At 42.1% G+C, this 23,766-nt stretch overlaps 1 protein-coding gene across 1 annotated transcript; it reads right to left on the reverse strand.

Annotated features, from left to right (window-relative positions):
- Nucleotides 1–448: 448 nt before the first annotated feature.
- LOC106582439 (pyridoxal kinase) lies at nt 449–23,342 on the reverse strand. Its single transcript, XM_014165552.2, has 11 exons — nt 23,038–23,342; nt 20,554–20,608; nt 10,707–10,811; nt 6,967–7,050; nt 6,810–6,844; nt 6,591–6,676; nt 5,037–5,082; nt 4,840–4,951; nt 4,613–4,749; nt 3,471–3,537; nt 449–1,679 (listed from the first exon to the last, which is right to left on the reverse strand). Exons 1-11 carry the CDS (start codon nt 23,116–23,118, stop codon nt 1,567–1,569), a joined length of 921 nt encoding a protein of 306 aa, XP_014021027.1. The 5' UTR covers nt 23,119–23,342; the 3' UTR covers nt 449–1,566.
- Between the last annotated feature and the right edge of the window lie 424 nt (nt 23,343–23,766).

The raw sequence follows: 23,766 nt of genomic DNA on the forward strand, positions 1-23,766 counted from the left end.
ACACACCAGAGTGATCATCTTCACTTGGCCTGCCTGTTTATTTGGGTCAATGCAGGCTATCCACATTGGGATTAGTGCAGTGATCTGATGCTGTGAAACCTGACCCTATAATCTCACCAGAGTACAGGCCCCCACCCAGATGGTAAAATGATTCTCTGTAATATTCCTCCAATTTATTTAATCTCCAACATTCACCTTTTGTGGCATAGTCATATCCATTAGTTCAAGCACAAACAAAATAATATAGAAAAGAGATTCAAAGGTGGCATAAATCATTCATTTCCAGGCACCAATACCTGTGGGATCAATTAATACTGCAAAACAAAGCTAAAGACTGGCCCTATCAACACTCTCTTATAGTACTGTAGAACAGAACACTACTGATCTCACTGTAATCCCACTCAAGGGAGACATAGCAACATGAACATGAGGCATAGAGACCGGTGGGTTTAATTAAAATAATATTTTATTATTCCTCATCATTTATCAGAGCTTCAGCTTTGGCACTTATCTTTCTAACATTGTATAATAAATATTTATTTCATTACCTTTGCAGGCATAGATACAAAACATTCAACGACGGTATTCCTCTAAACGACTCCGCTAAGGCCAAATTGTACTTTTTCTTACCAATATAGGCCTGTGTTCTAGTAACGATATGAAAATAGTAAGACAATCAAGACCATGAAAAGCATTAAATGATTAACATTAATAATAAACATGTTTATCAAGATTATCTGTGCAAATATTGTTACCTCAGTTTGAAATGTGTAAGACATTTAAGAATGACAAGCATTATTATAAGGACAAAGTACATTAATAGTAAAATAAATGTATGAATCATTCCCATCATAAAAAGTATGAAAACAAAAACGTACAAAGAAAATGGACAATTGAAAATCTGATGATCAAACGTGCACGGATTAGTACTGCATAACATGCTTCATGGTAGCACAAATGTAAGGTGTCACTGGATCTGATAAAAGCCTATGATGCATTACCAAACCCATAACTGAAGCGCAGAGATTTTCCTGGTCAGCCCACATTGTAAGGGGAAACTCAGGGCTAATACCTATGCCATATTGAGGGCCAATCAGGTATCTATACAGTCACTATTCTGATGTGTGGTAATATCCACAACCTGTGTTTGTTACTCTAAGATAGGGTTTCTGAAACTATGGGTCGGGACCCAAAGTGGGCCCTGGGTAATGTGAGGTGGGTTGCGAGTTATGAGAATACATCAATAAAATCAGACACTATTCTTAATTTGGGTCATTAGAGGATGAATTGGGTTACGGGAGGACGGTCAATTTCTCAACTGGATCTCAAGCTGAGAAAAGTTAAACAACCCTGCTCTAAGACTATCTACTATGTTTTCAAATGGGTGACAATGCTCAGGTCATAGTAAAGACACATGGCAGTGACTAAGTAAATGTGTGTGTGTGGTGTGCAGGTCAAATACTCTGATGTCCATCATGAAAACAGTGCTCACTACAAGATCCTATAAGGCAAGATGACACCTCATGATGTAAAAGTCCTATACGTCTATTTATGAGGCGTTGGGTGTTATAAGATGGTGGCCTCCACTACGATGTCCGGGTCCTCAATGTCTTTTTTGCTCTGGACCATTCTCAGCTCCAACTGAGCAGGGTTGGGTCTCTTACCAGGGCCAGCCATCTCTGATGGAGAGGAGGAGAGATGTTATAGTGGAATATACACTAAACAAAAATATAAAACGCAACATGTAAAAAGAGTTGGTCCCATGAGATAAAATAAAAAAATCCCAAAAATGTTTCATACGCACAAAAAGCTCTCAAATGTTGAGCACAAATTTGTTTACATCCCTGTTAGTGAGCATTTTTCCTTTGCCAAGATAATCCATCGAACCTGACAGGTGTGCCATATCAAGAAGCTGATTAAAAAGCATGATCATTACACAGGTGCTACTTGTGCTGGGGACAATAAAAGGCCACAAAATGTTGTAGTTGTGTCATAACACAATGTCACAGATGTCTTAAGTTTTGGGGGAGTGTGCAATTGGCATGCGGACTGCAGGAATGTCCACCAGAGCTGTTGCCAGAGAATGTAATTAATTTCTCTACCATAAGCCACCTTTGTTGTTTTGGAGAATTTGGCAGTACGTCCAACCAGCCTCACAACTGCAGACCACGTGTAACCACGCCAGCTCAGGACCTCCACATCCAGCTTCTTCACCTGCGGGATTGTCTGAGACCAGCCACTCGGACAGCTGATGAAACTCGGGGTTTGCACAAACGAAGGATTTCTGCACAAACTGTCAGAAACCGTCTCAGGGAAGCTCATCTGTGTGCTCGTCGTCCTTACCAGGGTCTTGACCTGACTGCAGTTCAGTGTCATAACCGACTTCAGTGGGCAAATGCTCTCCTTCAATGGCCACGGGGGCGGCAGGTAGCCTGGCGGGTAGGAGCGTTGGGCCAGTAACCGAAAGGTTGCTGGATCGAATCCCCGAGCTGGCAAGGTAAAAATATGTCATTCTGCCCCTCGGCAAGGCAGTTACCCACAGTTCCCTGGGCACCGATGACGTGGGAACTGATGACATGGATGTCGATTAAGGCAGCACCCCCACCTCTCTGATTCAGAGGGGTTGGGTTAAATGCGGAAGGCACATTTCAGTTGAATGCATTCAGTTGTACAACTGACGAGGAATCCCCCTTTCCCTTTTCACTGGCACGCTGGAGAAGTAAGATCGTCACGGATGTATCCCAGTTCAACTGTACCGGGCAGATGGCAGACGGCGTGTATGGCGTCGTGTGGGCGAGCGGTTTGCTGACGTTGTGAACGGAGTGCCCCATGATGGCGGTGGGGCTATGGTATGGGCAGGCATAAGCTATGGACAACGAACACAATTGCATTTTATCAATGTCATGCCATTCGTCCGCCGCCATCACCTCATGTTTCAGCATGACAATGCACAGCCCCATGTCGAAAGGAACTGTACACAATTCCTGAAAGCTGTAAATGTCCCAGTTCTTCACTGGCCTGCATACTCACCAGACATGTCACCTATTGAGCACGTTTGGGTTGCTCTGGATTGACGTGTACAACAGTGTGTTCCAGTTCCTGCCAATATCCAGAAACTTTGCACAGCCATTGAAGAGGAGTGGGACAACATTCCAAAGGCCACAATCAAAACAGCCTGATCAACTATGTGAAGGATATGTCGTGCTACATGAGGCAAATGGTGGTCACACCAGATACTGACTGGTTTTCTGATCCATGCCCCTACTTTTTTTAAGGTATCTGTGACCAACAGATGCAAATCTGTATTCGCAGTCATGTGAAATCCATAGATCAGGGCCTGATTTAATTTATTTCAATTGACCGATTTCCTTATGATCTGGAACTCAGTAAAATCTTCGAAATTGTTGCGTTTGTTGTGTAGATTAGACAGTCATACAAACAGGCAAGTAGAGCCTTGTATATGATCTCACCGTTGGCATAGGTGATGGTCCTCTTGATAACATGGTGCAGGACTGAGACAGTCTTCTCACAGGCAGCCTAAGAGAGACAAGTATGTTAGAAAAGATAGACTAGTCCATGGATCAAACCACATTGATTACATTATTAAGGATAATGTAGCTTGGTTGTTATCTCTGCACTGATATACCCAGTCCCCTGTATTACTGACCTTCAGGTCATTAAAGCAAAACAGAGGACACCATTGTGTTCGTGAGAGTCTCATCTTTCCAAAGAGAGGTCATAATATTTTCTATGCCAAGCCGTTCGGACACTACAGATGATTTTGTGAGAAGACCGTTTTTTTGGGATGTCTCGTAGTCTGACAAACACCAATCCAGCTCTATCACCTTTCACCGCAGATGCAGAAGGGCGACATAGGCGGATTGACACCAATCCAATGCAATAATAACTTCTCCATCTTAAAACTGACATTTTTACGTTGTGGAGTTTGATATGCTCATAGAGAACGCTAAGCTCCTCTGCCGTCAGCACTTGCCCTTTCCAATGAGCATAACCTTGGAAACAAGAGAGGTTAAGGGTCAGAGGTGAGGGATCACCTTAAGAGAAAGCATACTCAACTTTACTCAACTGATTGATCGGTCTGCCGATGCCTGCTATTATCCTGAATAAAAAGTTCCAACAACAAAGGGGGTGTTGTTTATTGAGGGAAGAGTGTGGACTGGTAAGTTGGCCAGATGTTTTTTTAAAGGAATTCCAGAGGCAGATTTGGTTGCTGAGGTAATTATAGAAACACTGATCTCTCAGTAATCAATCAATATAGTCTGTCTGTGATCAGTTCTTATGACCAGCAGCAGGCAACGTGAAGTCAGCAAGCAGTTATTTAGGTTTGGATTTGGTCGATTTTTGGGAGCGATAAAGAAGCTGAGAGACAATCAAACATGCTGACAGAGGAAGACTGATTACAATCTCCATTGTTAGACATTCAGTTACCTGCATTAATCATTCACTAGCATCTCTCCCTCTGACATTGGGCTGAGGACATAGCAGCTCATTGAAGAAAACAAGCCATTCACAACTGAGCAAGAAACAGGCCCAGCAACGATTCTAATCTCTAAACAATTCTAATAAACCTCCTGCTGGGGGTATTACTGACCTTTAGGTCATTGGGGTGGTGGTGACTCCAGGCCAGCAGCATGGCAGTGAACAGGTCCCCCGTGCCCACAAAGACTGCATCCACCTTGGGCATCTCAATACGAATCTTCCGGGAGGACTTGCTCCCATCTGGCCTAACTGAGGAAAGGACACAGTGTCAGTATGAGTCTTACCTTTTAACATGTTGGCAAGTTAAACTTTCACCCTCCCTCCCAGCCCTTGCCTTACCCATTTTCTGGCTCCCAAGGGCCACCAGGAACTGGTCCCCATGAGGAGAGGCCAGGTCTGTGCTGGTGAGGACCACCGTATCAGGACCCATCTGATGGAGCAGCTCCATCACCTGAGAGGGCAAGAAGCCTTCATTATAAGTCAAGATTAAAACCATCATCATGTGTATTAGCTCTATAATGGACAATGGGACCCACGTCAAGAGCGTCTTTTTCTGTGCTGATCGTCCTCCCCGTCAGCAGCCTAAGAGACACACGCAGAGAGGTTACAGTACAGGCACAGAGGTGCTAGACATACTTGCACACATGGCGAATGTAATTCCACATTAGTCCAGAGGGTGTATTTTGCAGGCAAATCAAGTCAAGCTGTGTGTGATTCTGAATGCATAAACCAGGGCACAGTTCCCTTAAAGTGTTGGGGAAAGCTTTGGTCTGCTGCTTTATGAATAAAACATAAGGGAAGAAAGAGTTTGTGACCTATAAGAGTTATTATAAACTGGGTGCTTTGAGCCCTGAATGCTGATTGGCTGAAAGTCATGGTATATCAGACCGCATACCATGGGCATGACAAAAAAAAAAAGTATATTTACTGGTCTACTTACGTTGGACACCAGTTTATAACAGCAATAAGGCCCCTCGTGGGACTTGTGGGATATGGCCAATATACCACGGCTAAGGACTGTATCCAGGGCTGTATCCAGGTACTCCACATTGAGTCGTGCATAAGAACAGCCCTTAGCCGTGGTATATGGGCCATATACCACACCACCTCGGGCCTTATTGCTTCACTTTACAAAGGGCTAAGAACAGCAAATAGGTTTTTCTCTGAGGTAGTAATACTGTAGTAAGCATTCATGGTCTCATTACTGTAACAGCTATATTATGACATATTGTGCAGCACTTAGCAACTTAATACATGTAAACCGATGTATCCTAGTAGCCACTGTACTCACTCTGCCTCAAACTGGTCAAGTGTGAGGATATCAGCCACTGTACTCACTCTGCCTCAAACTGGTCAAGTGTGAGGATATCAGCCACTGTACTCACTCTGCCTCAAACTGGTCGGGTGTGAGGATATCAGCCACTGTACTCACTCTGCCTCAAACTGGTCGGGTGTGAGGATATCAGCCACTGTACTCACTCTGCCTCAAACTGGTCGGGTGTGAGGATATCAGCCACTGTACTCACTCTGCCTCAAACTGGTCGGGTGTGAGGATATCAGCCACTGTACTCACTCTGCCTCAAACTGGTCGGGTGTGAGGATATCAGCCACTGTACTCACTCTGCCTCAAACTGGTCGGGTGTGAGGATATCAGCCACTGTACTCACTCTGCCTCAAACTGGTCGGGTGTGAGGATATCAGCCACTGTACTCACTCTGCCTCAAACTGGTCGGGTGTGAGGATATCAGCCACTGTACTCACTCTGCCTCAAACTGGTCGGGTGTGAGGATATCAGCCACTGTACTCACTCTGCCTCAAACTGGTCGGGTGTGAGGATATCAGCCACTGTACTCACTCTGCCTCAAACTGGTCGGGTGTGAGGATATCAGCCACTGTACTCACTCTGCCTCAAACTGGTCGGGTGTGAGGATATCAGCCACTGTACTCACTCTGCCTCAAACTGGTCGGGTGTGAGGATATCAGCCACTGTACTCACTCTGCCTCAAACTGGTCGGGTGTGAGGATATCAGCCACTGTACTCACTCTGCCTCAAACTGGTCGGGTGTGAGGATATCAGCCACTGTACTCACTCTGCCTCAAACTGGTTGGGTGTGAGGATATCAGCCACTGCTACGACTTTGTCTCTGTAAACAGGCAGTATATTCTCAGGGACATACTGGAAAAGAAGAGGGTAGAATGTTCATGAGTGGTTTGAACAGGACTATAATAATAATAATAATAATAATAAGAATGGACTATACACATGGATAAATCTATAATAAAAGGGCTATAAAAGCATGGATACTAACCATAGAGCCTTGGTCTCCCATCACTGGATCACACACTGATAACACAAAGAAAGAAAATATGGAATACACTCACACCCAAGCGCTACATCCATCCACAACCTTGCTGAGCATAGCTACAGTGTATGGGATACACATCTGTGTGGCAATAGTTACTCACCATATACCAGTTTGGGATTCAACCTCTTCAGCTCTTGAACAATGTCCACCACTGTCTCTAAGAAAGATGTGTCCCTGGTGTACCCTTGGGGAGGAAGAGATCTCTGAATTACGCAAAGGTCACTTCGAAAGTCACAAACCTCATGTGTAAACTTAATAAATAAACGTATTCCAAACTTTACAGAGCATAGGTTAACCCAAAAGAGTCTAAACTGGGCGATTAGGAATTTTAAGATCCCTTGAAGTAACAAAAAAATGAATAATAATAGTAATAATTTATTATTTGATGACAAATTATATTTGTCCTTACTGCATCTCATTCCATAATTATGGGCATTAATATGGAGTTGGTCCCCCCTTTGCTGCTATAACAGCCTCCACTCTTCTGGGAAGGCTTTCCACTAGATGTTGGAACATTGCTGCGGGGACTTGCTTCCATTGAGGCATGAGTATTAGTGAGGTTGGGCACTGATGTTGGGCGGTTAGGACCAGCTCACAGTCAGCGATCCAATTCATCCCTAAGGTGTTTGATGGGGTTGAGTTTAGGGCTCTGTGCAGACCAGTCAAGTTCTTCCACACCGATCTTGACAAACCATTTCTGTATGGACCTCGCTTTGTGCACGGGGGCATTGTCATGCTGAAACAGGAAAGCCACAAAATCATCTAGAACGTCATTGTATGCTGTAGCGTTAAGATATCCCGTCACTGGAACTAAAGGGGCCTAGCCTGAACCATGAAAAACAGCCCCAGACCATTATTCCTCCTCCAACTAACTTTACAGTTGGCACTATGCATTGGGGCAGGTAGAGTTGTCCTGGCAGCCGCCAAACTCAGATTAGTCCGTCGGACTGCCAGATTGTGAAGCATGATTCATCACTCCATTGAACGCGTTTCCACTGCTCCAGATTCCAATGGCAGCGAGCTTTACTCCACTCTAGCCAATGCTTGATATTGTACATGGTGATCTTAGGTTTGTGTGCGGCTGCTTGGCCATGGAAACCCATTTCATGAAGCTCTCAACGAACAGTTATTGTGCTTCCAGAGGCAGTTTGGAACTCTGTAGTGAGTGTTCCAACCAAGGACAGATTACTTTTACCCTGCTTCAACACTCGCCGGTCCTGTTCAGTGAGCTTTTGTGGCCTGCCACTTCGCGGCTGAGCCGTTGTTGCTCGTAGACGTTTCCACTTCACAATAACAGCCCTTACAGTTGACCAGGGCAGCTCTAGCAAGCCTGAAATTTGGTGAACTGACTTGTTCGAAAGGTGGCATCCTATGACGGTGCCACATTGAAAGTCACTGAGCTCTTCAGTAAGGCCATTCTACTGCCAATGTTTGTCTATGGACATTGCATGGCTGTGTGCTCGATTTTATACACCTGTCGGCAAACGGGTGTGTCAGATATAGTCAAATCCACTCATTTGATGGAGGGATGTCCACATACTTTTGTATAGCGTATTAGCCCATAGAAAATAAATAAATAATATACTTGTTGGCAATCACAGAGGTCAGACGTTTCTTGTAGTTGGCCACCAGGTTTGCACACATCTCAGGAGGGATTTTGTCCCACTCCTCTTTGCAGATCTTCTCCAAGTCATTAAGGTTTCGAGGCTGACGTTTGGCAACTCGAACCTTCAGCTCCCTCCACAGATTTTCTATGGGATTAAGGTCTGGAGACTGGCTAGGCCACTCCAGGACCTTAATGTGCTTCTTCTTGAGCCACTCCTTTGTTGCCTTGGCCGTGTGTTTTGGGTCATTGTCATGCTGGAATACCCATCCACGACCCATTTTCAATGCCCTGGCTGAGGGAAGGAGGTTCTCACCCAAGATTTGACGGTACATGGCCCCGTCCATCGTTCCTTTGATGCGGTGAAGTTGTCCTGTCCCCTTAGCAGAAAAAGACCCCCAAAGCATAATGTTTCCACCTCCATGTTTGACGGTGGGGATTGTGTTCTTGGGGTCATAGGAAGCCTTCCTCCTCCTCCAAACACGGCGAGTTGAGTTGATGCCAAAGAGCTCCATTTTGGTCTCATCTGACCACAACACTTTCACCCAGTTGTCCTCTGAATCATTCAGATGTTCATTGGCAAACTTCAGACGGGCAAGTATATGTGCTTTCTTGAGCAGGGGGACCTTGCGGATTTCAGTCCTTCACGGCGTAGTGTGTTACCAATTGTTTTCTTGGTGACTATGGTCCCAGCTGCCTTGAGATCATTCGACAAGATCCTCCCGTGTAGTTCTGGGCTGATTCCTCACCGTTTTCATGATCATTGCAACTCCACGAGGTGAGATCTTGCATGAAGCCCCAGGCCAAGGGAGATTGACAGTTCTTTTGTGCTTCTTCCATTTGCGAATAATCGCACCAACTGTTGTCACCTTCTCACCAAGCTGCTTGGAGATGGTCTTGTAGCCCATTCCAGCCTTGTGTAGGTCTACAATCTTGTCCCTGACATCCTTGGAGAGCTCTTTGGTCTTGGCCATGGTGGAGAGTTTGGAATCAGATTGATTGATTGCTTCTGTGGACAGGTGTCTTTTATTCAGGTAACAAGCTGAGATTAGGAGCACTCCCTTTAAGAGTGTGCTCCTAATCTCAGCTTGTTACCTGTATAAAAGACACCTGGGAGCCAGAAATCTTTCTGATTGAGAGGGGGTCAAATACCCATTTCCCTCATTAAAATGCAAATCAATTTATAACATGTGTTTTTCAGGATTTTTGTTTTGTTTTTCTGTCTCTCACTGTTCAAATAAACCTACCATTAAAATTATAGATTGATCATTTCTTTGTCAGTGGGGAAATGTACAAAATCAGCAGGGGATCAAATACTTTCCCCCCCCTCACTATCTATCTAACCACTTATTTTTTGGCACTAAACAGTCTAAGCCCTGTCTAACCCGGGAGAGGGGGGGGGTTCTACTAAACTATATGGAATTGTATTATGAAGTATCAAAATATTTGATGAACATTTTTATTTGGCCTTAGGGCTATTAGCCCATACAAACACATTGAATAACAGAAGTGTCTGTCCTATATCTGAGAGTTATAAGAAAGATTAGGATTAGTAATTTTGACATGTATTTAACCCCTTATATTTGGTACTAAACAGTCTCCATTTATTTTTTGAACTGGCACCAGGGGACCATCAGACGAATCTTGTGAGGCCTGTGGGCGTACTAGAGCAAAACAATGTGTTCGTGAGTCTCATCTTTGCACAGAGGGGTCATATTAAATGTATAGCCCAAACTCTTCGTACCCTACAGACAGAAGTTGGCAGATCGGCTGTACCGACTTCAGATGAGTCCCAAGACGCTTGTGGGCATCAGAGCAAAATGGAGAACACCATCATATTCGTGAGAGAGGGGTCATAATATTTTCTGGGCCAAACCGTTCAGATGCTACAGATGACTTTGTGAAAAGACCAGTTTTCGGGATGTCTCATGGTCTGACAAACACCGCTCTAGCTCTGTCACCTTTCATCGCAGATGCGGAAGGTCAACATAGGCGGATGTGGTGGATTGAGATGCATCCAATGCAAAAAAAAAAAAAAAACACAGATCGCCATCTTAAAAGCAACATTTTTATGGGGATTTTTTGTATTATACTAATTTGATTTCCGCGGGGGTGCGGCCATCGACCTTAGGGGGTTAAAGATCAACACAGCCATAACAATCCTACATACTATCCTAGAAATGTTATAAAAAATTGATTAAAATGGCAGAATCCATATTGCCAATAGAAAGTCTCACCCGTGAGGATGTAGTCATAATGGTTGACGTTGTTGAGTTTGATACCCTCATAGAGAACGTTCAGCTCCTCTGCCGTCAGCACTTGCCCTTTCCAATGAGCATAACCTTGGAAACAAGCGAGGTTAAGGGTCAGAGGTGAGGGATCACCTTAAGACATAAAGCATACTCAACTTTACTCAACAGATTGATCGGTCTGCCGATGCCTGCTATTATCCTGAATAAAAAGTTCCAACAACAAAGGGGGCTGTTGTTTATGGAGGGAGAGTGTGGACTGGTAAGTTGGCCAGATGTTTTTTTAAGGAATTTCAGAGGCAGATTTGGTTGCTGAGGTAATTATAGAAACACTGATCTCTCAGTCATCAATCAATATAGTCTGTCTGTGATCAGTTCTTATGACCAGCAGCAGGCAACGTGAAGTCAGCAAGCAGTTATTTAGGTTTGGATTTGGTCGATTTTTGGGAGAGATAAAGAAGCTGAGAGACAATCAAACATGCTGACAGAGGAAGACTGATTACAATCTCCATTGTTAGACATTCAGTTACCTGCATTAATCATTCACTAGCATCTCTCCCTCTGACATTGGGCTGAGGACATAGCAGCTCATTGAAGAAAACAAGCCATTCACAACTGAGCAAGAAACAGGCCCAGCAACGATTCTAATCTCTAAACAATTTTAATAAACCTCCTGCTGGGGCAAAAAATAATACAGTCCCGGGTTTCAAAGTTCAAACGTCTAAGGAATGTGTTTATTCACTTTAACCCTGAACATGAGTTTAACACATTTAATGGAAATGATAGTTAATCATGAGCAGGGGCTAGGACTTAAACAGTTGGTCAGTCATTTGTATTTATTAGGGTTCCCCATTAAATGCTGCCAAGGCAGCTACATCACATAAAATATAAAACATTACATCATATAATATTATTACACCACTATATATCTACAATACAACATGGAAGGTGAAACTCCAAGAAAAGGCTGCACTTACACCATTACCCAAATCATTTGTTGATGGCAATGAGTGATTTGCACACAAAATAATCTAGGTTTGAGCACAGACCTTATTGAGGCCAAAGTGAAGTGTTTGGGCTACAAAATGTCTGTCTTCTTTTATCCCACATTATCACTCTCCCTCCTTACAGTCACTCCTTCCTTGTCCTCCCCAACACCTTTCTGTTAGTCTTCCCTGTAGGTAGTGAACTCACTGACACATTCAGGTTTCACTTCAGCCAGATAACTTTACCAGATTACTCTATAAAACATTAAACAGACAGGAGAGCAACTCACTGAACTATCAAATTAGATACTAACTACACTGTACACAAGATAACAAATATGGTGACCACAAGCTAGGCCTATTTGGTTGAATCATGAAGAGACATTCCAGGATTAAGAATGCATGAGGGGAAAAATAAAATGTTTCAACCAGGACACACACAGGCTTCCCACTGAGTTTAGTGGAGGCCCCCTTGGCCCAGAACCAAGAACAGAGAGATAAGGGGGACTTGTGGGGTGAAAGGGAAAAGTAGAGGAACAACAGGGCTCCTTCTATAGTTTGTTCCATTAAACAGATTGGGCTGAGGGCTGTAGGCCTAACTTGACATTGATCTTCTCACCATCAAAGGATTCACTGTAGAACATTTAGTCCTTTCATCAACTACCAAGCCCCATATTGGGAGGTCAAGTCATGATTTAAGATAATGTAGCCTACTAATAGTTGAAATGCAACCATCCCAGATGTGATGGCGGACTCTCTGTCACGGATGCCATGGTTGCCCTTAGTTTGAAGATGTAATCTGGAGACAGGTGTTTTATACAACAGCCTTCGGTGTGTTCTCTTTTCGACTCAGTCTGCATATTTGCAATCAAACGCCAGAATGTTCTCCATTTCCTGAGCTATCATACTCTAATTCCACTGATTTCAAAACTCGGTCCTCCAGAAAGTGGAGAGCAACACTTATACAGTTCTACTATGTGATATCTTTTAAAAGAAAAATTAGCATTAGAAAGGATTACCTACACATACTGACCAGCTCATGTTATAGACAGAAGCATGCTACATGGCAGACCAATCCGAACTCATCTCTCGGCATGTCCAGCCCACTTATTTTTTCAGCCAATCATGGCTAGCGGGAAGGTTGCTTTTCTTTTTCCGTGGCTAGTCTCGTAATTTAACCATTTTTATTTGTATTTACATATGGCATACAAGTTTGTTATTAATAAGGCACATTAAAGTTCACATGTTCCAGAAGGCATTTTGATAAAAAAAATTAAGTTTACATTCAAAGGGTAGTGACGGGTGACATACGCATAGTTTCCTGAAACGAGTCACAAATACACTATACCATTCAAGATAGGGAATGTTGTCAAATAAATCATATTCAACGTTCTATTCATAGTATTTATAAATAAATAAAAGACAGCATTAGGATCAAGGATAATTATTGAAATAATAAATCTTCAAATATAAGGAACAGGAAAACAAAAATACTTAAAAGCCTGAAATGAGGTAGGAATCAGCATGGTTGGGATAAAAACAGCAAACAGAAGACAGAAGGCACAGTATGTGGGTATATTGTGAAGGAAGGTGGGGTGTGTGTTTGTGTTTGGAAAAGTCTGGAGTTAAGTGAGTGAAAAAATAAAATGGTTGCAAATGCCAGAGCCCATGTGTGTCTGCGAGCAGGAGTTGTGACAGAGAGAGCTTTCAATTTTGTGCAGATATGGGATATACATTTTAAAATAGATTATAAATAAAGTTTTTTTTATTTGTCTTATCATGATGGAGCGGTCCCCAACCCTGTACCCTAGTCGCCCACCTGAGCGACCCACACACAAAGGAGAAATCCTTATCTGTTTTATAGGCCTACTGCAAGTATATGCAGCCAAGACAGAACGATAAACTCTGTCAGAGACCCACTAAAGCAGCACTTACCCCTCAAGAGTCTGAGCCTGCCTGGCAGGGTTGGTACAACAAAGCCAAAGCCCCCTGATGGGTGAGCATAATAAGGAATTTCTCAAAGCTGCTAATGAGAACCTTGATGACCTTGTACCTAGCAGGTGGGGATTCCGGTGTGGTGCCCCCACCCAGGTAGTGGCAGTGCAGGCAACTCTAGCTGCAGTAACCCATGGGGAGTGGGTCACACTCGGACAATCAGAGAAGGGGAAAATTCTTATGTCCCTGGTGGCACAAAATAATCATAAGGTCTGACTGCTCAGAGAGGCTTGGGAAAATGGTCACAACGGGGGACTGGTGTGTGTGTGAGCGCCATCAGCTAGAACTTCAGATTGATTAATCAAATCTCACCATTCTAGCATGCCTTCTCAAACAACTACAACTGTATATGCATTCGCACATCAAGTCTTCTCTTGAATTGGGCTCGGGATGGAACAACTGTTGAACATCCGAGCTTGCGGTTGTTTGTGGGGGAAGGGCAGGGAATGTGTGTATCCCACATCTGTTGCTATGGGGTAATGATGTTTTGTTTGCCGAAATAATATTTGCTTGCCAAATGTAATTTGTCATGCCAATCCTGGTTATAGGTAACAATCTTTTGTATGAACTGCCAACATTATGACGCATATTATTAGTTCATTGTGGAAATAAAATATGCAAGATTTTTTTACACAGACACACACACACAGAGTACCAGTCAAACGTTTGGATACAGCTACTCATTCAAGGGTTTTTCTTAAATTTGTATTTTTACTATTTTCTACATTGTAGAATAATAGTAAAGACATCAAAACTATGAAATAACACATATGTAGTAACCCCCCCCCCAAAAAAGAGTTAAATAAATCAAAATATATTGAGATGAGATTCTTCAAAGTAGCCACCCTTTGCCTTGATGACAGCGTTGCACACTCTTGGCATTCTCTCAACCATCTTCACCTAGAATGTTTTTCCAACCGTCTTGAAGGAGGTCCCACATATGCTGAGCACTTGTTGGTTGTTTTTCCTTCACTCTGCGGTCCAACTCATTCCAAACCATCTTAATTGGGTTGAGGTCGGGTGATTGTGGAGGACAAGTTATCTGATGCAGCACTCCATCACTCTCCTTATTGGTCAAATAGCCCTTACACAGCCTTGAGGTGTGTTGGGTCATTGTGCTGTTGAAAAACAAATGATAGTCCAACTAAGCACAAACCAGATGGGATGGCGTATCGCTGCAGAATGCTGTGGTAGCCATGCTGCTTAAGTGTGCCTTGAATTCTAAATACATCACAGACAGTGCCACCAGCAAAGCACCCCCATCATCATCACACCTCCTCCTCCTCCTCGCTTCACGGTGGGAACCACACATGCGGAGGATAATCCGTTCACCTACTCTGCATCTCACAAAAACACGACGGTTGGAACCAAAAATCTCAAATTTGGACTCATCAGACCAAAGGACAGATTTCCACCGGTCTAATGTGCATTGCTCGTGTTTCTTGGCCCAAGCAAGTCTCTTCTTATTGGTGTCCTTTGTAGTGGTTTCTGTGCAGAAATTCAACCATGAAGGCCTGATTCACACAGTCTCCTCTGAACAGTTGATGTCGAGATGTGATTGCAGCATTTATTTGGGCTGCAATCTGACATGAAGTTAACTCTAATGAACTTATCCTCCGCAGCAGAGGTGAGTCTGCGTCTTCCTTTCCTGTGGCGGTCCTCATGAGAGCCAGTTTCAGCATAGCGCTTGATGGTTTTTGCAACTACACTTGATGAAACTTTCAAAATTCTTGAAATGTTCCAGATTGACTGACCTTCATGTCTTAAAGTAATGATGGACTGTCGTTTCTCTTCACTTATTTGAGCTGTTCTTGCCATAATATGGACTTGGTCTTTTACCAAATAGGGCTACATTCTGTATACCACCCCTACCTTGTCACAACACAACTGACTGGCTCATACGCATTAAGAAGGAAAGAAATTCCACAAATTAACAAGGCACACCTGTTGATTGCAATGCATTCCATGTGACTACCTCATGAAGCTGGTTGAGAGAATGCCATGAGTGTGCAAAGCTGTCATCGAGGCAAAGGGTGGCTACTGTAAGATTATTTCGAAGATAAATACACAACGCAGAAGACGAGAGGTCAATTGAGTACTAACGATCAATGGAAATAGTGTTTTTTCTGTAATATCAATGGGTCAGAGACATAACTCATAGCAAGTTCTCATTGGTCCAAATTGTTTATACATAGAACCTGAAATAGGATAGTTATTTGGCCATTGGCCCAGTTTTATTGCAAGGAATTCTAATTGGTCAACCACAGGCTAAGGCTGGGTTATGAAACTACATCATGTCCCTTTGTTCTGTGGATAGAATCACAGGAAAGAATCACTGAGGACAGGGGAGCATGAACATCTACCATCTACCTCCCGCATGATTTGTTCTCTTTGAATAAACATATTTTCCGCCCCCTGCTTTGGGGTCTGTGTTATTGGAGAATAACATCAACTGCTATCACTACTTTGAAGAATCTAAAATATATTTGGATTTGTGTAACACTTTTGGATTCAATAATTATTTTTCTAAATATCTACACACAAGACTCCACAATGACAAAGAAAAACCTTACTTACATAGGTATTCCGACCCTTTGCTATGAGACTCGAAGTTGAGCGCAGGTGCATTCGGTTTCCATTGATCATCCTTGAGATGCTTCTACAACTTGATTGAAGTCCACCTGTGGTGAATTCAACTGATTGGACATGATTTGGAAAGGCACACACCTGTCTATATAAAGGTTCCACAGTTGACAGTGCATGTCAGAGCAAATACCAAGCCATGAGGTCGAAGGAATTGTCTGTAGAACTCCGAGACAGGATTGTGTTGAGGAACAGATCTTGGGAAGGGTACCAAAACATTTCTGCAGGATTGAAGGTCCCCAAGAACACAGTGGCCTCCATCATTCTTAAATAGAAGAAGTTTGGAACCACCAAGACTCCTAGATCTGGCCGCCTGGCCAAACTGAGAAATCGGGGGAGAAGGACCTTGGTCAGGGATGTGACCAAGAGCTCCAGAGTACCTCTTGAAATGAACTTTCCAGAAGTACAACCAACTCTGCAGCACTCCACTAATCAGGCCTTAATGGTAGAGTGGCCAGACAGATGCCAATCCTCAGTAAAAGGCACATTACAGCCCGCTTGGAGTTTGCCAAAAGGCACCTAAAGGACTCTCAGACCATGAGAAACAAGATTCTCTGGTCTGATGAAACCAAGATATAGCTCTTTGGCCCGGAATGCCAAGCGTCACATCTGGAGGAAACCTGGCACCATCCCTACGGTGAAGCATGGAGGTGGCAGCATCATGCTGTGGTGATGTTTTTCAGCAGCAGGGACTGGGAGACTAGTCAGGTTTGAGGGAGAGCTGAACGGAGCAAAGTACAGAGAGATCCTTGATGAAAACCTGCGCCGGAGCACTCAGGACCTCAGACTGGGTCGAAGGTTCACCTTCCAACAGGACAACAACCCTAAGCACACAGCCAAGACAATGCAGGAGGGGCTTTGGGACAAGTCCTTGAGTGGCTCAGCCAGATGCTGGATTTGAACCCAGTCAAACATCTCTAGATAGACCTACAAATAGATTGGGCTGAGGGCTGTAGGCCTAACTTGATATTGATCTTAACTTCTCACCATCAAAGGATTCATGGCAACAAACAAAAAAAACTCTTTCATCCACTACCAAGCCCCATATTGGGAGGTCAAGTCATGATCTAAAATAGATCATGTAGCCAACTAGAAGTTAAAATGCAACCATCCCAGGGTTCAATCTCTGAGTGAATGGCATGTACTCTATGAACCCATTACTGAACTGTTCAGTATCTCCCTTCTTTCTGTACAGTTAATAGATTATCAATCATTAACTGTAGGACTATCTCCAACACCTTACTGGATTTAATGTAAGTGCAATTGCTCAGATAGAAAAGTACTTTCTCTGAGTTCATGTAATGCAAAGTTGAAAGAGCGATTGTTTAGACTGCAGGGTAATATACGAGTTCACTGCCTCATCATTTCACTCCAAACATTCAGTCTTTCATGACTTAACTTTGGAAAAAATTTTTGGGAATTGCACTAGTTAGAGACAAAAACACATTTTGAATAAGCACAAAACGCTCAATTCTTCTCTCCGAGTGAACACTGTTTTACTTTACAACAAATGGGTGGACATCCTCAAATTGGAGGGAGACGTTAAAAAAAAAGGGCTCACCAAAAATGTAGAGGGTGAGGCTAGTGCTACACACTGTGGTTACTAAATACAGTCACTGGAATCTTGAATGTGGGCTGAGACAGGGGTTGGCCGAGATGATATTGACTACTGATATGGGCCAAAAAGAATCCCACAACCAGGGATACATTCCATAAGTGACTCGTTTAAGGAAACTAGGCATATACAGGATAGTCTTTTTTGGGGGGCAGAAATGCCTTCTGGAACATGTGAACTTTGCCAGTCACATTTTGTTAAAGGTCCCCAACAGTTTGCTGCAGCTAGCAACTGGAACGAGCTGCAACAAACACTCAAACTGAACAGTTTTATCTCAATCTCTTCATTCAAAGACTCAATCATGGACACTTACTGACGGTTGTGGCTGTTTTACGTGATGTATTGTTGTCTCTACCTTCTTGCCCTTTGTGCTGTTGTCTGTGCCCAATAATGTTTGTACCATGTTTTGTGCTGCTACCAAGTTGTGTTGCTACCATGTTGTTGTCATGTTGTGTTGCTACCATGCTGTGTTGTCATGTGTTGCTGTCTTGCTATGTCGCTGTCTTGGGTCTCTCTGTATGTAGTGATGTATTGTCCCTCTTGTCGTGATGTGTGTTCTGTCCTATATTTATATTTTATTTTTAATCCCAGCCCCCGTCCCTGCAGAAGACCTTTTGCCTTTTGGTAGCCCGACATTGTAAATATGAATTTATTCTTAACTGACTTGCCTAGTTAAATAAAATAATGTGTCTTAATAACAAACTTGTATGCCATATGAAAATACAAATAAAACAAATTAAATGACGATTCTACTTGGTTTAGCCATGGAAAAAGACAAGAACCTTCCCGCTAGCCATGATTGGCTGAAATGAGTGGGCTGGACATGCCAAGAGATGAGTTCGGATTGGTCTGCCATGTAGCATGCTTCTGTCTATAACAAAAGCTGCGCTGTATGTGTAAGTAATCCTTTGTTGCTTTTTTGAGAGATATCACAAAGAACTGAAAAACATTTTTTTAATGCTCTCCACTTTCTGGAGGACAGAGTTTTGAAATCAGTGGAATGCCCAATGGAAGCAGAGTATAAAAGGGATGGAGAATTCATGTGTTTGTTTGCAAATATGCAGGAGTTGAAAAGAGAACTCACAGAAGGCTGTTGTATAAAACACCCGTCTCCAGATTACATCTTCAAACTAAGGGCAAACATGGCATCCGTGACAGAGAGGGAGAAGCATCCATCTAGAGTCTAGCTAGCTACATTTTCAGATATTATAGGTTTAAAATTGTCAAATGTCCTTTTCATTGCAAGTTAAAGCGTACTGTTAGCTAACTAGCTAATGTTACGTGTAGGATCTGTGTAGTAATATTATTTGTATCTCAGACCCATTTGTATTGCTAGTTATATCCTAATGTTAGATAGCTAACATTGAACATGGTTGGTTAGTTTTAGCTACCTGTAGATTCATGCAGGGTAATAATATTATGAGTTGGGATTATGGTTCACTGTTTAGCTAGCTACATGTGTAAACAAAAGACTCCATTATGCAAGTAACCATTTCAATAGAATGTTTATGACGTCACTGTACTGTTTACACCTTCTATATCCTGTGCATGTGAAAAATAAACTTTAATTTTATTTGATATAGTGTGCGTTTACCAGAGACGGTAATGTGAAGAATAACATGATCGTCACCAAAGTGAAATTAGGATACACCGTTAGGCCAACGAGACAATGCCCTGCTTTTATTTTGTCACACTCATAACCGTAAACTATTTTCTGGAATTAGCTCGCCATTAACATGTAAATAATGATCTTGTTGTGAGTTTATTTTCTTGTAATAATGAATACAAATGATCTAAAGTGAAGACGTCAGCAATATGGTATGACCATTGTTTGAACTGGCTAGCCAGCTAACGTAACAAGCTAGAAACTAACCAAAAAAATAGTTTAGAAAGATGCTTTTAGTTGCCTGGTTTGCTAGATTGACATGTACTAAATTCATTTTTAAACGGATTGGTTTATTGGTGTTAAAATACACCAGATATGCTATTTTGAACCACCAGGCTGCTGATGTCATGCAGCCTGTCGTTTGAGTGTTTATACTTTTCTACTGTCGTCCGACAATGATCATGATGTCACTGTGACAACTGTTTACAGACATATCGATAGTCGTAGTATTAAATCAGTCTTTAGTCTTGAAATCTTTGGTTGTTTACTACACTACCTTACTCACGCTGTTTAGCACATGGCCTCACATGTGAATCCTTAAAGAGATGGGTGGGGCTAAGGCTTAAGAGGGTGTGAACGATGCTGAACGAGTGTAGACAAAGAAGAGCTCTCCAGTAGGTGTACCAAAACATTCAAGGGCCATTTTCTCAAAGTGGGGTTTATCATCTTTCAAAGCAGAATTACTTTCGTTGTTCCTCAACTGTAGTCTATGATGTACCATTTTCTACCTCTGAGTCTCTACTTTTATCCAATATAAAAAAACACAATTTCGAATGTTGCTACATAAGACCAAATGGTGTGGGATAGGATTTAATTTGATTCTTGATAACATTTTCTTCTAGTGTACTTCTTATACATAGCCTGTTTACCAGCTGTTTCTGTCAAATGTTATATTGAAAAACGAGCACGGAGTTACTGCCCTGCACGCACCTGTGTGATTGGAGAATTGCACTGAGTTGATGGAGTCCACTTCGAACCCAAGCACCTGTGAGGGGAGACAAGCAGATCATAACAATGCTTGCAAATATTACATCACTTTCGTGGGTTTATGACATATCTTTCTTCATGAACACACACAATCAAATTAAACGGCCTGCTACTCGGGCCCAGGAACTAGAATATGCATATTATTAGTAGATCTGGATAGAAAACACTCTGAAGTTTATAAAACTGTTTGAATGATGTCTGTGAGTATAACAGAACACATACGGCAGACAAAAACCTGAGAAAAATCTAACCAGGAAGTGGGAAATCTGGAGCTTGTAGTCTTTTCAAGTCATTGCCTATCCAACACACAGTGACTTAGGGTTCATTTTGCCCTTCCTAAGGCTTCCACTAGATGTCAACAGTCTTTAGAACCTAGTTTCAGGCTTTTGCAGTGAACAGAGAGTGAACAAGAAGGCCGGGGAGTTGGTGACTCAGGGAAGGACATGAGTTCATTGGCACGGTTTCACGTGATGAGGTAGCTGTGTTCCAAAATGTTTTTCAAGACATTGGAATCGTCCGGTTGGAATATTATTGAAGTTTTATGTTAAAAAGGCCCTAAAGATTGATGCTATACAATGTTTGACATGTTTCAACGAACGTAAATATAACTTTCTTTTTTTTTTTACTTTTCGTCGTGAATATTTGGGCGCGCTTCCTACATTTGGAGTAGCTTACTGAATGCGCAAAAAACAAGGAGGTATTTGGACATAAATGATGGACTTTATCAAACAACAATTATTGTGGACCTGGGAATCCTGGAAGTGCCTTCTGATGAAGATCAAAGGTAAGTGAATATTTATAATGCTATTTATGATTTTAGATGACTCCAAAATGGCGGATATCTGTATTGCCTAGTGTATGTTTCTGAGCGCCGTACTCAGATTATTGCAAAGTGTGCTTTCCCCGTGAAGCTTTTTTGAAATCTGTCACAGCGGTTGCATAAAGGAGATGATTATCTAAAATTCTTTGAATAACAGTTTCATATTTTATCAACGTTTATGATGAGTATTTTTGTAAATTGTTGTGCTGATTCATCGGCAGTATTGGAGGCAAAATATTTTCTGAACATCATGCGCCAATGTAAAATGCTGTTTTTGGATATAAATATGAACTTTATCGAACAAAACATACATGTATTGTCTAACAATGAGTCCTAGGAGTGTCATCTGATGAAGATCAGCTAAAAGTAAGCACTAACCTTTGACGAATTTCTGGTATTTGTGATCCCTCTCCTGCTTGGAAAATGGCTGTGGTTTTTCTTATGTTGTACCTGTCCTAACATAATCTAACTTTATGATTTCGCCGTAAAGCCTTTGAAATCGGACAATATGGTTACATTAAGGAGAAGTGTACCTTTAAAATGGTGTAACATAGTCGTATGTTTGTGAACTTTGAATTATGACATTTTGTTGATTTGAATTTGGCGCTCTGATTTTTCACTGACTGTTGAATAGTGTGAACCGTGGGTGCCCAAAAGAGGTTAAAATATCAAAACAAACTCGCAACCATTTACATTAATTTGGGGACAGGTCGAAAAGCATTAAACATGTTTGGCAATTTAGCATCCACTTGCTTGCTAATTTGTCCTATTTAGCTAGCTTGCTGTTGCTAGCTAATTTGTCCTGGGATATAAACATTGAGTTGTTATTTTACCTGAAATGCACAAGGTCCTCTACTCCGACAATTAATCCACACATAAAACGACCAACCGAATCATTTCTAGTCATCTTTGAACTTATATGGTGATTGCATTTAAACTTTCATAGTATTACCACTACCACTGGCAAAACAGTTCGTCTTTCAATCACCCACGTGGGTATAACCAATGAGGAGATGGTACGTGGGTACCTGCTTCTATAAACCAATGAGAAGATGGGAGAGGCAGGACTTTCAGCTCGATCTGCGAAATAGGAACGACTTCTATTTTAGCCCGTGGCAACGCAGACGCTCGTTGGTGCAACAATTGAGTAACATGGTTTCTAAATTTATTTTGCGACGTGTCCGGTCTGGTCAGCATGTAACTCTGTGTTGTATGTGTCGAACTGCTTTTGCTTTATCTTGACCAGGTCGCAGTTGTAAATCAGAACTTGTTCTCAACTGGCCTACCTGGTTAAATAAAGGTGAAATATATATATATATATATTTATTTTTTTATCCTCTGGCAAGTATAGGCTACACTATTGTTATTCTGAATGACTATTCCGAATTTCTCCAACCTCTTCTATTCGCTAAATACACTACAGGTTACTGTACGCCCATGTAAATTTAGCTAATTCTGCTAATCTAACCAGTTTTGCGAATCTTTCCTAACCCTTGGATACTGTATCTCCTCTTTCTCAGCATGTAGCCAGGCCACTCGTTCAGAGTTGTCGAACGTGCATACATTGCAAACCCCCAGCAAGTAACGTAAACATATTCATTTCTTACCTGCAATGGAAATGTTGCCGATTTATTCCCGACGTATCCCCTGACAACATGACTCTGAATAGATAACACACGACACTCCATTTCAAGGATGTAGTTAAAAATGAAGCTACGAGGGCTGTGGAATAAGATGTGTTCCGTGTACGAGCTAACGAGGCTCACTAAGCAAACAATCCTGTAGACTACACGAGCGTATGCGAAAACTCCACTGTATTATTCAACTGTAGACTACAATAAGGACACGACACAGCATTGGCGATTCAAGAAGACTGACTGGCTGCAATATTGCAGGCAACTTTATGGACACCTAAGAAAAGTCACCGGCGCCTTAAAGTGGATAATGATTTAAGTTTCTAGTACAAATAAATGATTCACACAAACTATTCCAATGTAAACTGACATGCATCCTGATTCAATCATATGTTACATAGGGTCGGAGTCAAACACATTATAATTGAAAGGCAGGGATACAGAAGTGTGGTCCTTTGAACTAGAGTTGCGAAATTCATTTATATTGCAAGCTGTTGCTACTGCCACTGGCTGTCAGCAGGGGTCAGCATAACATACACTGTACATTCAGTATTGCTACTTCTCTGATTATAACATAACATGATGAAAATAAGAAAGAGCTTAATGGTTGTCATTGTCTATCATCAGCAATTATTGTAGCTAATATTTAAAATTAAAAGAATGATCACTGTGTTTTTTATTATCAATCAACAATTCACTTGT

The sequence above is a fragment of the Salmo salar genome, chromosome ssa21 (assembly GCF_905237065.1).
Source record: "Salmo salar chromosome ssa21, Ssal_v3.1, whole genome shotgun sequence".
In the NCBI taxonomy this organism is placed as follows: domain Eukaryota; kingdom Metazoa; phylum Chordata; class Actinopteri; order Salmoniformes; family Salmonidae; genus Salmo; species Salmo salar.

Bases quoted from the DNA above. Each gene is read 5' to 3' on its own strand.
- LOC106582439 (XM_014165552.2), bottom strand. From the start codon at position 23,118: ATGGAGTGTCGTGTGTTATCTATTCAGAGTCATGTTGTCAGGGGATAC. The intron at 5,083-6,590 runs GTGAGTACAGTG...TGTGTCTCTTAG, and splicing joins CCCAACCAGTTTGAGGCAGA to GCTGCTGACGGGGAGGACGA. The intron at 3,538-4,612 runs GTCAGTAATACC...TGTCTCTCTTAG, and splicing joins ACCACCCCAATGACCTAAAG to GCTGCCTGTGAGAAGACTGT.